Source organism: Eleginops maclovinus, chromosome 19 (genome assembly GCF_036324505.1).
Source record: "Eleginops maclovinus isolate JMC-PN-2008 ecotype Puerto Natales chromosome 19, JC_Emac_rtc_rv5, whole genome shotgun sequence".
NCBI classification, from domain to species: Eukaryota; Metazoa; Chordata; class Actinopteri; order Perciformes; family Eleginopidae; genus Eleginops; species Eleginops maclovinus.
In genome coordinates this window covers 11,197,428-11,212,466 of record NC_086367.1, presented here as the reverse complement: position 1 = coordinate 11,212,466, position 15,039 = coordinate 11,197,428, and the positions used below count along the sequence as shown (strand labels likewise).

The 15,039-nt window shown below is 41.2% G+C and overlaps 1 protein-coding gene across 1 annotated transcript in view; it reads left to right on the top strand.

The window, feature by feature from the left end:
- Positions 1–3,767: 3,767 nt before the first annotated feature.
- The window catches only part of LOC134881477 (formin-like), a 48,372-nt gene continuing 37,100 nt past the window's right edge, over positions 3,768–15,039 (top strand). Inside the window, exons 1-3 of the mRNA XM_063908853.1 lie at positions 3,768–3,894; positions 4,788–6,425; positions 13,257–13,423. Coding sequence (XP_063764923.1) covers positions 4,898–6,425; positions 13,257–13,423 — 1,695 coding nt within the window. The 5' untranslated portion in view covers positions 3,768–3,894; positions 4,788–4,897. The remainder of the gene's footprint in view (positions 3,895–4,787; positions 6,426–13,256; positions 13,424–15,039) is intronic.

Here is a 15,039-nt window from a genome sequence, read left to right as displayed (position 1 = left end):
CTCTATGTGCCATGGTTAAAAGGTCGGGTGGACTCAAGGACAAATGAGGAGAAGGTATCGGCTTTTCCGACGGAAAGAAAGGGACAATTTAAAGATCACTGCCAAGCCATTCAGTGCTGAAACACTGCCTTAGTCAAGAATTCCTCACTTACATGTTATTCATTTGATACCTTAAGGTAGTGTTAGGAAGTTTCTGTTTTATTTGTAGGTTAAACCATATAGGGTATTACTAGAGAGATGTTTCTATGTCAAATGTGTTTAGAAACTTGAATTAAGAAAAATGACTTTCATTCCAATAAAAACAAGAACATCCCTCCTACATTTATCAGAAGTACAGCAGGTTGCGCATCTGTGAGCAGCCTAATAAAGTGAAACCACAAGCAGCAGTGCCAGAGAAATCTGCAACCAACCACCTCCCACTGACTCTAGGTCTTCTGGAAGACCTCCAGCGCTATGCTCATTCATCTGTCCTAGGTGAACATGTATTTTCAGACATGATATGCCTCTCAATGCATTTCACCGTAGATGAGCAAATCATGTCATCATCTATCTATGTCAACAGTGGATAGTGTACTGCCTTGCTGTAAAACCAGGCATTTTCCGATCTTTAATATATATTTTCAGCTTAAGAAATGCATTTTTAAAAAGCTGCAAATATTTTCACTGAAGTGAACTACTAGAGTCAAGAAAGAAATAGGCTAAAGCTTGTTTAATACTCAATTATAGCCTCTTTTTATGCATATAATACAGTCTGTCTACACTGGCGTTATGTCCAACAGGTAAGACAGCCTCAGTAACCTGCCTTTTGAGCAGCAATACTATATTTATTGCAAAATGTTTTCCTCAGTTCATATTTGCATAGACCTTTGCTGCTGCACAAGCACCCTGGGGTGACTGTCTGGTCAGTATATACTGCCAGGCTACAACATTTGAATATATTATAAACACAGCATGCTCACTGGGTCAGAACTCCATTCATCTTTAAAAAGATTGAAGTGATGCCCCAATAACCCGCCTTTTAATTATGCGAGTTATTTTTTAAAAATAAGGTAAACCACAGTGTCACAACCTGTCATCTCGTAGTGACTACATTAAGGTGCATATGTAAGTTTAACATGGCACTTACTGTTGTAAACTTCTTTACGACTGAGACTGCAGAAAAGACAATAGCTGTCAGTGAGCGATGCGCAAAACAATAGAGCACTATCACCGCCTATAACATCTGCAAGAAAGCAGGGGGTTATCAAAGGCTACGGGATACAATCACATCTGGGAGGAAAGCCAAGTGGCAGGCAATAGACTGTTATAACCCCACACGCAACATGTAATAGAGCTACACATATTTCCACTGCCGCCAGAGCAGCGCTTCAAGTACGAGCGTAAGGAAATCTACTTACAGTTCTGAGGAACTGAATCTCATCCTCTCCTTCTCCACCTTCAGCCATGGCTGCAAAGGAGCCTGTTCAGACTCGGGAAGCCTCCGCTGGCTCCTCTCCCCTATCGATATTAGCATATATAGCTAATCCACGGCCATACAGCGGAGAGACTACCGCAGCATGTGTCACTCAAGCCCCTGTGCTCAAGCCCCGCACACCGCCCGGAGGAGGAGTGTGTGTCAGCAGCATCGGTGGAGCAACTGGGGACGGTGTGGCGGGGAGACAGCGAGAAGCCAAGTCGTGTAGACGAGAAACAGCAGCGGGGTCTTTATCTTCGACGTCACCCACAGACCTTATGAATACAACCCGTGAAAGCGCGAATATTCAAACATTAAACGCGGTGCAATAAACACTATCGAACAGGTATTTCATCCGCTATGTTTTCCTGCACTAACCCCGAGCTACGCAGTAATAAATAATGCTAATTTGAGAACATGTATCGAAATGTGAGTCTACAGTGTGCAGGAAATTCATGGTAGCTTTTTATTTCCACTGCTGGTCCAAATCAGCACCATGGTCAGCATTAAAGACACACTTCTACTATATAAATGTTAAAATAAAATATAATATGTAAAAGGTGTATGCTATGATGTAGCTATTTCTTGTTATTAATATTTGTATTATCGTTATCATTATTATTATTTGTATTAGTATTATGTTACTATTATATTAAGTAAACTGGGGAAAAAAAGGTAATTTCTGAGTAAAACCGAGTTTCCCTTCATAGAGCAGAGTCATAGACAGAACAGCCAGCAAAAGTGACATTTAAATGTTCACATGATAAACTATTTAAAACATTATCATTGGATGAAGGTCATTTAATTATTTAACATGTATGAATAAAAAATGCAATGTAAGTTCTTTTAACTCTTTGGGTGTACTTAACACGCGCAGTGACAACAGTTATCAGTCTGGTCTTTGGTTTCTCAATGTTCAATGAAAGTTGACCCTTAGCCTAACCACAATGAAGCCTAATCATCTCCCCAACTAAATTAAACAAACAATTAATCCCTTATCATAATACCATGGCGCCCTCTAGTGTCAACACTGGGACACAACCCATGCTTTCCTTATTGTGCACGTTTCCTTCTTTCATTTCCTCTATTTTCTTGCAATATCTCCTCTCCCACAATTAAATCATTTGTTCTTCCTCTTTTAATGATTAGATATTATCCGTCTCCAATCCTGTCTCTAATGAACAGTGACAGATCTTAAACAACCAGGGTAATGATAACATTACACGACCTAATTATTCACTTAAAAAGTACTTCATTCAAATCATAAATGTTAAAAACGACTCTCTTGATTGGAAGCGTTTTCTGGTCCTTCTGGCCTATCTGAAATAAGTAGACTACAATATTTAACTGAATGATGTTCTTTCAATAAACACCAATTTGACCATCTGCACATTTTACTGTGTCTCTGTTACACTTATAGCTATCCCCTAAAAATCATGACAGGAAGGAACTGAAATTAGGCTCCCACGCAAATGGTACATGAAATAACGAGTTAAATGGTAACATTGTTTTTAAACAATAGTTAAAGTTATTTAAATGATAATGGAATGAATATCGTGGTTAATAATAAAGTTAAATATGACAAGTCTTACCACAGTATGCAATAACAACCTACATTAATATGCTAAACCTAATCATTCAAAATGAAAACATTAAAATGTAATGAGTAACCCAGGTAATTCATTTTCACCAAATATATCTCTGTATGTGTGTATAGATTATATTTTTGTAAAAATGTCTATGTATTTTTCCTGAATAGTTTCCTCTTGTTCCTTATATTTTTTCTGTCTGTAGCCTATTCGGTTACTCAGTGAATGCAACAATATGTAAAAAAAAACAAAAGTGCATATTTAATATGACAACAAATATTAATTTATGTAAGTTTTAAATATGATTTGCCCCATGGAATAAAAACAACACTGGACTCAGAACATAATGTCCTTGGCAGAGATGAATACTGTATTATTTAAGAAAACCCTCTCATGAATTGAAAGTGTATGACAGCGATACAAACCTTGACCACAAGGTGTCTCTGTTTTGTAAGAAATGGCACCACCTCGGGCCTTTAAAGAGCAGCTACTTTCACATACACTTACCTCTCTGCATGAGTAACACAAAATGCAACTATTAGCCGGGGAAACACTGGAAACTGCTACGACTGTTGAATAAATGAATGTCAGCCAAACTTTGTTTCCCCTTTGTACGATATCCTGACTTAAAACGATCACATGGCCTACCTGCGAGCTGCAGCTGCAATGACTCAAAATGTGGGATGTGACAAACAATAAGAAACCAATCAAATAGCGTTGAGCCGGCGCTGAGTTTATCTATTGGACCAAACTCCTGTCAATCACCACAAGCGAGCCCTGCGAAGCAGCGGTGATCACTGGCTGGCTGCAGTACAGAGATGTGAAGAAATATTTGCCATGCCACTAAATCGGGTAAGTAACTGTTTATATTTTACGAAGTGCAGCTGTGCGTTTACCTGCTTCAGGTGCAATCGACTGTAACGTGCTTTCATCTTCTAATTGAATATACGACATTGAAGTGAAGATGATATGATGCTAATACCGAGATTTATGGATTACATTTTAATTCAGAATACATGAAAGAGAGCATTTTCTGATTTTTAGTTGCAGTGGACAGCATTACACCCGTGGAATAGTTTACATTATGCTGCCATGTTAGAACTTGGGCTCGCTGCAAGGTGACAGTAACCCGCGGGATTATGCTATGATGTAAACAGTTCAGAGATGTTGCCAAATGTTAAGGGAATCCATTGAAGCACATGTAAAAATCTGTCCTTGTTTTGCTTGTAAACACTTAAAACGGCAGCCATGGCATTGGGCTTTGCATGTCGTCACCTTGTTTGACACTCAGGTTTTATGCTGCAGCAGCTTGTGAAATGTTGATGAAATGCGGTTTAAAAATGTTTCATCCACGTAATGCCCAAGAGCAGGATGACGGTCAAATATAGTCAGAATATAATACAATCGTATTTTTGGCCTACTCTATGCAGTATTTGTTTTTATTACGTTCTTAATTAACTAATGGGTTTGACATTGAAATATGAAGGGCCCATTGTTGGTAAAGGAGCAGTTTGTATTGTTATGTTTCCAAACTAACTCTGCATCAGCATAAAAATAGTCTGTAGAGCCCTAGCTGTGTCCTATTCGGTTTTTTGTTGAATGCAATTTTAAAAAGCTTAAACTTTACAAGATATTAACAGTATGGCCTCAAAGTGCATTAACGTCACTATAAGTAGACTATTAGACTGACATGTTGTTGATATATCTTCAGATCACTAACCTGTGTGCTACTTTCTCTCCGACAGTACCTGGAAAGGCCAGGTGATGAATAGCCAGAGATCCTGCCCTGCAGTCCAAGGTGGTCACTGTGTCAGGTGGGCTGACCACTTACTCAGAGTGCTTCAGTGACTATATCATGGCACCCATCATGGAGAGCACACACACTGTGTTGCTGCTTTATGCACCCATCCGTGAGCTAAGCAACATCAGCCTGTATTTTCCCAAGAGGCTGGCCCCTAGCTTCAATTACAAGAGCCGCGCCCCTCATTCAGGAAGGACCTGTAATGACCATGACCGGGGTAAGGAGGATCTCGCAGTGTCCGAACAAAGAGGCCAGTCTTTCAGCTCCTCAGGCGAGCTCCTCATCTGCCAGCAGGCTACAAAGGAGGCGGTTGCAGAGCTCTGCTGGCTGGCCGCAGAGCACCACCAGTTGCTGGCAGATCTCTTATCGCTGTGTAGGGATTGTGCTGTCAAAGTCAGGATGGGTAACCAGGATGGGAAACTACAGGATTACGTGGAGGGTCAGGAAGTTTACCTCGGAAACTACTCTCTCACCGTGTCTCCAGAACACAAGAAATCCACATCTAAGAGCAAAAAGATGAAGAAGTTTGGAGGCAAGAAGCTTGACCCCACAGAGGATTTCCAACACAATAAGATGAAGAAGAAAGTTTCAAGTGGAACTTCATCAAAACAGTCTGGGGCTCGCAAAAGTGGGTCCATATCTTCAACCTCAGTGATGCAGCAGATCCCAGGTACCCCGGCCTCTGGCCATGTCACTGACAGCCCAGTCACCGGCTCTTATGTCAGTGCGGCGAGTAATCCCATCCTGCCCATGGAGGAACCCTTCCAGATTGCTCGTGAGGTTTGGGACTTTATGGAAGACAACCGGACATTCGACCCCGACATTGATTTCTGCAATGACTTCTCAGAGTATGACGGTGAGCTGGGTTATGAGTCGTCCTTCTGCAGCCTGATGGAGGGACTGACCCGGCGGGAAAGTGGCAGCAACCTCCGACCAACAAGACGTTCTGATTCCTCAGGTGAGCCATTATCTGAGAATTCATTGACAGTGAAGTCCGCTCAGCAGCTGTATGGTGAAAGCAACCAGAGTAACAATGGGCCGAGGGTTGTCGCCAAAGTGCAGGATGTGGAAGGGAGCCATTCAAATCCACATCTGGGGACTAGCAGCTGCCAGCAGGGGTTTGGAGAATGGAGAGGACCAAACAGGGACCCTCTCCTGGGTCTCAACAGAGAAAAATTGGGTTACAAGCTTTCTGAGGGGCTACGGTTGCCCCTTTTCCATACCGCCGAGCCTCACCCACCAGCCAGATACCACAAAAAAAGCCCCTCTTCACCATCTCTCGCTGGGGTCTTCAACACATCTTTTCCTGCCTCCAACAGTCTTCACAGCATGTCCCCAGTCCTGTCCCCTCTGTCCTCCAAGCAAGCAAGTCCACAGCTCAACCACCGCATTGTTCTGCTCTCAGATAAGGATGTGGACCATGAAAGAGCCAGCTCCAGCAACACAGATGAGTCCAAAATCTTCACAGAGTCCATCGACAAGAATGGCAACAATCGTACCTTTACCCGACTAGATCTGAACCTCAGGCAGCGGCCAAGCAACTCCAGATGGACTTCCTCCAGCAACTCTACAACAACAACAGGTGAGCTATTAGAAATAAAAAAACAATCCTACTTGGAACACACTGATTCATGTTTGAACTCCCTGCCTTGATGTAAATGTTGAAATAAGTGCTTTTAGCTCTTAGTACCATGAAGCGTTTGTCAGTGTGCCCTTCATCTGGCATTTCAAAAAACAAAACTAGAAAGAGATGCCTTGAAAGAGATGCCTTGAAAGAGATTCTAAAGTGTGTGTCTGTGTCAGCAGTTACTTTGAAGCATTGTAACAGACATCAGTTTTACGCAAACAAAGGGAGTTCTTCTTTGTCACTCTGGCAGGTTATCTAATAAACTAGGTAGACCAGTAAATAAGCATTTCCTGCCAAAATCTCTATGCTAGTCCTGGTATTTGTTAGCTGCTGTGTTCTCGGCCTGGCTCAGGCTTGTGACCACAAATTAAAAACTACCCAGCAGAGTTGAACAAGGGGCAAGCAGGGCTTGAGAATACTCTCACTGATGATTCATTTTAACTCTCTATGTGCCGCAAGGGAAGGCAGAGATTAGTGAATGTCCCAGATCAAAGGCTCAAAGTTGACACATTGTTCGACCTGAACATGGTTCTTGTGCACAGTGTTAACTGAAGCATCGCCAATTTGGATTTTAAGGGATCTGCTGTCCCTCCCATAAACCCTCATCGTCTCCAGTTCACAGGAGGCTGACAAAGGATCAGGGACCCAGCGGGCACAGGGGTTACAGAGAGAAGGATTAGAGTTTCCTTATTTGCAGAGCAGCTTTCCTCTTTTCATAATCTCAACCATTGTATCTTATAGTTGGTTAAAATGCCTTAAATACTCGCAACAATATAATATTTGCAAAGCCATGATAAAGTCTCAAGCCGATCTGCTTTCCTTAAATGGCCATTGGTCACTTTCCATCATTTGACGATGGCTAACCTTGCCTTTCTTACCGGTCTGTATTTATTACAACTGCTCTTCCTGTGACATTTTTGTTCCTTCTTCAGTAGAGGAGATTTCTGTTTTGGCTTAGAGTTGATCCATCCTTTACTGGAATCAATCCAAGTTGATGCTGCTGCTGCTGCTGCTGCTGTTGGCCTGATGCTTTGAAGGAAGCATTAGCATTATTGCGTTACCCATGTCTGTAGCGTGGCTAGTCATCCCTTTTAGTCAGTGTAACACAATCTTTAATTTGCAGCTGCAAACAAATGGCCTTCCATTGTACACTATACCATAGATAATAGTTGGACCTTTTTTAATGTCAGGATAGATGCATTTATCCCATATTCAAGACTTTGCTGAACTTAGGCGTGTCTGTTTTGTTACATCGCAAACCATCATTAGCTCAAGCATTACATCCAGAAATGCTGAACTCAGCAGGAGTGCATGGGAGGAGAGCTGAGCTGTGTGAAGCTAAGCTGACTGGCGGATAGGGGAATGGATAGCCCACCTTTACTGTGAAGATGATTTGGACCGATTCCCTCTGAGATAATGTCCTAATATACGCCTCATATAGGAATTCATTAACGGCACCATCATCATTTTTGCACGCGCAAATTCCACATTTTGTGGCGTCAGTCCACACATTTTTATTAAATTCAATGTTCTTGCAAATGTCAAAAGTGACATTAAGAGCACTGTTTCTTTTAATTTCCTGAGCTGGGTTTAGGAAAATATCCTTAGTCATCATTAGATGTATCTGTGTGATATGATAACCCAATATCTGTCTATGTGAGACTGTAACAGAGCCAGATACACTTACATTGTGACACATCATGCTTTTTGCTGCAGCCTCTTCACAGTGAAGGTTTAAAGCTTTTAATCTGAAAAAATATCCTTTTGTGGATTTAAGCTGTTTACTAGATGGCCCTTTTGTTGCCTGATAATTGAACACGCTTCAGATGTTAACGCAGATTAATGAACATCACAGGAACTCAAATGGGTCACTGTGAAGCCTGGTTCTTCCTGGTTTGCAAATGGCGACCTAATTATGATCCAGGCTCTTTAATCTACGCTTTCTTATTGAAGCTCAGCTCTTATTAATGAGTGTGATTATTATGCAGATAGTAATGGTAATTTTAAGCTAACAAACTATCTTGTCTTATTCATGTGCTAACGTTTCTTGCACTGCAGTCTCATGAAACAGAATATCATTTGCATTTACTGAGTGTATATATTGTTGTTTAAGTGTTTACACAATATCTATGTTACATACTGTATATCTCTTAGTTTTTCTTAAAGTTTGCATTTCTGTTGCTTGTTCTCTTATGCTTCATATGCTATCACCTTTTTGACATAAGCTGTATAAACAGGAGACATTTACTTACATCTAGAAGATATATGGCATTAGCTTTTATTCTGGCCAACTCGTACATAAAGTGCAATGGTTACTTAATTTTTTTTGTTTGTGGTCTTCACACGTTTATGAAGTAAATATCAGGTTCATTAGGAGTCAATATTTACTGACTATCCACTGACTTTTTGTGTCTGCAGTCTGGTGCTTTAAAAGCTTTTACATTGGCATGTGTCTGAATGAGCGAAACTAGACCAAAATGGTGAAATTGTATGCAAAAAAACAAAACAATGCTCCTAAAGCAATATGTCAATATAGAGCTGATGGAGATAATTACTTTCTGTGGGTTCTTCACTGAACCCACAGAAAGTAATTTGCATTGACCACTGTCATAAAAATACTGATAGCTCTTTGGGAAAACCTTTCCAATATAATCTGCCATTAGTGTTTCTCTTTTCCCCCACCCCCCCCCCCCCCCCCCCCGTTTCCTACTTATTTTATTGTTGGACATATGGCAGGCAATACCATAATCAGATTAGCCAATACGTTCCTGCGAGGTCATATGAAACTGATCAGCGCAGAGCATGAGTGTATCACCCCACTCTGTCATTCAACACAAAGTGCCCTGCCATGCAACATCATTCAGCCCAGGGAAGACAAGGGCCAGCTCTATTCACATAATGTAGTGGATTCTGCCAAAACAGGCTAAGAGAGCTTTCCTCCCAGTCTGCTTCACACTGTTTCTCAGAGCTGCACACTATATGCAGGCAAACAGGGCACAAAGGTCCTTCTCATACAGTATAACTTGTTTTCTTTAATGGAGCACTGCTGCACTTGGCCAATGTTAGAAATGTTCCATCTTGTGCTTTTCAGTATGAGCAGCTTTAAAAAAAAAAATGTCCCCATTACTTTAAACTGGAGCAGCTCTAACCAAGTTTCTTGTCCCCCAGTCAGTGCCCTGCCAGGCTCACTCTTTATTCTTCCTCAGTTGTTTATCCTACCTGCGTCCAGAACTTTGACCATATTTCTAAGCTACGTTGCTGCTCTGGCCCTCGGCATGCCTTAACACTCATCCCTGAGTTTCTACTTGTAACTTCCTCTGACATGGATATCAGCACTGCCAGCGAAAACCAGTCAGTCGATCAGCCAGCCCAACAGCTGTGCACGACAAACAAGCCTCATGAAAAAGCAGCTATGTCGGGTGCAAAAGAAACCGGGGGATTTATAAATCCTGCATTTTTCCTGATTTATACAAAAGTCCATGATCCTTTTTCCTGTCTAAAAGTGATGGAGAGGGGTGGAGGCTGCCATATGCACTCAGTATGCCATATGGCCCAGATCTTCTACTTTGAAGGATGAGGTTACAGATTTTTAGTGGATAAAAAAAGGACAGATTGGGCAAAGCTGTTTGAGTTTCTGTAATAAGAATTAGCAACTGTAGCAGCAGAGGAGACAGACTGGTGTTCATTTGTGAAAGCTCTTGATTTAGAAATATGCATATAAATAGTTCTGCTATGTCTGCAGAACTAGGGCTGCACGATATGAGGAAAATATCCGATTACGTTTTTGAATATCATTTTAACGATATTAATTGCAAAGTTGATGTAGTCAGTCTGCATTTCTTCTGCTTTCAGCATAAAGACCAAATGCTAGAATACTAGAAGTTGCTTGTTGAATTAAAAATCTGTTATCTTTTAAACTAAACATTAAACAGAAGGCACCAATTCAAAGATATGATCAATAAGTGTTCCATCTTAAAGTTTCCTACTGATACCTTTTATTAAATCATTAAGTGATTACAGAATAGTTGAAGACAAGTAAAGTGTCACATATACATACAACAACAAAAAATTACCATTAGACTACTGACAAAATAACAAGGGGGGACCAAGCAACGGATACTATCAACTAATTTGTGTAAGTCACACAACTTGGTGGGGTTGAGTTCATGCTGCGGCTTACATTTTTAAGTTTTCAAGCCCTAGTCTGGAATGCAGTGGTCCCTTCATTAATATCAAAGAAATGATCAAATTCCCTTTTAGTGATTTCAGGTCTGCTTTGTTTAGGTGGACATAGCCTCCCCTTAAGCTTCCTCTCACCGCTGGATGAGGGATTACCAGTTGACAGAGTGAGAGGGTGATTAATGACCACAGACGGCACCCACCTGTCAGGATCAGACATGAGATGGCCTCTGATCTGAGGGAAGGACAGATACTTTATTGTTTAACTCATAATGCTTACAGTAGCACATAAACAGTGTGACAGCTTCTCACTCACACGCTGTGATATTTACTGTTATCGTACTGCGTCGGTCAACACATGCAGGTATCTAAAGAAACACCTGTTTGTGCTGTAGGCGTCTCTGTTAAAGTACACTGACTAAAGGGCAGTGCATTATGTGTCAGGTGGTATTTGACATATTGCTGTGGTCTCGGGTTGGGATGTTCCAGTTAATATTAAATTACTTTCCAACAGACATGGACAATCCCATCTGCACCCTGCTTCCCCTCAGTTAGAGACACTGTGATTAACCCTCAGCTTTTAGAGCTCCAGGGAGGGAGATTAATGGCAATATGCAGAGTTTTCCCCAGGGTCAGTGAACCCTGTGTGTCAGTTGTGTGTAAAAGTGCAGTGTCTTCATTAAGCATCCCGAGCAAGCCTAATGCATCTAAGAGTTTCTTCTCTGTATCTGTTAACCGTCTTTATATTGCAGCGTTGTGCATTTATTAACTATGTCGTATTTCTAGCTTACAGCCTTGACATCAGAGCTTCACTGCAATGTATTTGACTACATAGAGAAACACACACCTTCTCCTCTTTATCCAGATGGTGGCAGTGTGGGCCACCTTAGACTTTTAATTAAGCTAACTGATTATTAAGCGCTCATCCACAAAGTCTTTAACTGTAAATAGTAAGGATTTGGAAATCATAGAGGGACATTGTGAACATCAATCAATATCAATAGGTGTCATTTTCTATATGTGATAGTTGAGGTAAAAGAGTTGTTTCTGATCACTATATTCTTCCCTTGGCTTGGACTGGGTTTAATTCTGCTTTTGGACATGTCCCAACCTACAGTCAGCAGTTCCCACTGCGGGACCGTACAGCGCAGCATTATGATAATGAAAAGTTATTAATCTAATCCTTTTTTTCCCTCTGCTGTCTGAATCCTAGATAACTGGAGGGACTGCAGGCGCTGCTGTTGTTTCATAATGACTGATAGGGCTGGAGTACTGAAGCTGAATTTCAATGCTTCAATTTCTGAATCAAGCAACCCCCACCCCAGTTAGTTCTGTGTGTGGGCTCATAACTGAATTAAACTGAAAATAAGCATTTGGCTCAGACTCTGGGGAGCTACACAAGGCGACTTCCAGGGCTTTAGAAGTGGCTGCTGTGCTATGCAGCAGTATGGTAATACTGTATGTCCTTTTCAAGGATACTCATTACAAAGGGAAGATATGGGATATGTTAGCAGCTTACCGAACAGAAAGTGATTTTTCTATTTCTCTGTTTCCAGCTCATAATTCTGCCCAAACAGGTCAAGGTGTTGTCTTACTGCTGGGGGAAATTGAGGTCAACAATCTTCAAGATGTGTATCATCTCTAATCTGTCTCTCTACCCCTCCCTTTTCTTCTTCCTAACCTCACTTTTCCTGCCCCATTTGTCTTAACTTGCACCTTTCCTTCCTTTTATGTGAGACCGCTAATGCGTGCATCAGGGAACGATATATCTTGTTTCGGTGCACGTGAGAAGAATGTGAACTTACATTTGCCACTCCTGTGAGTGGCTCTAGCCTGGTTCCTGAAGTTAATACCATGTGACTTGTTTGGGGATTTGCGCCTGAGGGAGGTTCTGCAGGTTGAGGCTGAGTAGTAAATATTAAAGGCCCAGTGCTCTTAAAAAGCACTGAACAAATCCAACCTCCACAGCAAACTGTGGGTCTATTGATATTTTAAATGTACTTTTATCCAGATTTACCTTCTCTTTTTTTTATTTCAGTCTTCATCTATGGACTTATCTCTTTTTGTGTAACTGCCTTGTCAGGAGAGGGCAGTCTTTCCTAATTTAAATGTGTGTATTTTAACTCCTTCAGGGACTTAGGATGACTTAACATACCCATCTGCAATTCACCTTGTTGTAGTACAGTGGCACTGCTGAGTACGCCATGGCTGTGTTTTAGTGAACAAATCTTGAAAGAAAATCAATATCTGTGTTTGAGCCCAAAGCTCTGCATCCGTTTTTTCCTTATTGGATCAAGTGTGGCTTTCTGCTGGTGGTGAGGATGGGAACAGGGCCGGCTAAGTGCAGATAAAAATAGCTTTGTGCCCTTAAGCCTGCAGCAAAACAGTCGTCTCTCCTGCTTGATGCTAAAAGATACTGATGCCTGCTTTCTAACTGGCTCCACTTTAATTACTCATGCAGGTTACACAGGAAAACAATTTGCCTCAGTCAGTGCTGTTTACTAAGCTTTGTCACACATGATCACACCTGGTATGCTGTTGTGTTTTTCCCTGCTATGGTTCCTTGCGCAACAATTAATCATCCTTTGGTGGTGTTTTTTTGTGTAGACGACTCCCTCTTACGTCAGGATGACATTTGGATGCTGGATGGCGACGACCCTCAGGAGCCTCTTTCCCGCGTTCCACGCCCTGATCACCTCGACTTCCTACGCATCACACCGCCTGAAGATGACATCCTGGGGGACACGCCCTACTGTCCCAAGCTGGAGTGCACGGTGAGGGCCCTCAATTAGCACAGATCAATACAAGCTGCGTTGAGTATTTTCACACCCAAATCAGTGTACCATAGAACTTTTTTTTTTCTTATTTCTTTCCCTCATGGGACTCATAGGGATTTCTCTCCGCTCGGGCATTTAACCACCTGATCATACATTCTTAGAAATGGATTAACAGGTCATGGATTCTAATCTGCAGACTGGGGTCTTAAGCCAAAACTGAGTGAGATCACTCCACTCAAACCTCTTTTATCCAGAGCAAAGACTGGAAAATCTCTCCTTCTTTTGTGGCATTTTCAGAACATTCTACAGCCTTATTTTGAAAGGTTAAGGCTATTAAGAGTAATTAGTGTGATTTCTCTTTTGTTATTGAGCAGTAGTTGCAACACAGGATATGTTGCTTGCCACAGAGCATGTGGTGTAATCCTGCTGTACAGTAGCCTGCAGCAAACAATGTGTCCATGCGTTTGTAGGCTTTAATTATGCTAATATAGCATACGATTTTAAGAGCTACCAAACGGCACTTCTAAGTCATGAGATCGAATGATGTGAAAACTATTTCCATTTTAAGTCTTTCCAGATTCCATCACGTTGTCTGGCAAAGGCATTCATTCCTGTGGCAGATGAGGCAGCTTACCTGGGTGTGGTGTTAGGCGGGGAGTTTGACAACACAAGCTGCGCATTGTATTCTGAAGAAAAAGTAACTGCCCTGACTGTGATAATAATGAGGTATCATACCAGTACAAAGGCCCTGCTGTACAGAAATAGATACTCTTTATTGTGTTGAAAGTTATAAGCATACACACACTTCAGAGTTCTTTGTCTCTGGAATCCATTTTCATGTCGTTAGAAAGAAACACTCCTCTGGTGCACATGATTTCTACTCAATGTATTGTAAACCCACACAGGGAGGGTTATGACGATGACACAATCCAATTATGTGGGTTGACATAATAGTTTTTTAGAAATGTAGTGTCAGGATGATCTGCAAATTGTATATGAATATGGTTACCTCCTCCCTGAGCATATGTGTGTTAAATCTGTGTTCACAGTCTTTTCAATTAGTGGTGCCTTTTTTCTAGTACACAGGGTGATTTACTGTGTGTGTGTATGAAATACAGCTGCTCATAACTTATTTCCTCGACCACAGAATTCCCCTCCTTCTAATTGTAGCTTTGTTTAGATGGGGGAGGGGAATTAAACAACAATCCCTAGCAAATACAATTAATCGTTTAATTGTTTTAACTTCTTTTTTTTAATCGCTTAGACATTTCCAAAGCTAAATTATAATGTGACAAAGAAATATTCAATCACCTAGGAAAGATTTCAGCATTCATGCAGTTCTTTTGCTTGGTTCGTTGCATCCATTTAGACCATATTGAGTTTTGAAAAATGTCCACTATTTGATTCCCAGTTGTCATCTTGAAGCATCATGTATCATCATAGATTGTTAATTATTGTTAGAGGGTGGTCCTTTGACAGGGGAGTCGATTGTATTTGAAAATGTTTAACTTTATGCAATTCATAAAACCAGTTTTCAAAATATTTGAAACCCAGCCTTTAGAAATGTGCCCTGCTCGGGGAGTCTGAAGGAATGCATTCACAGAGGATGACCT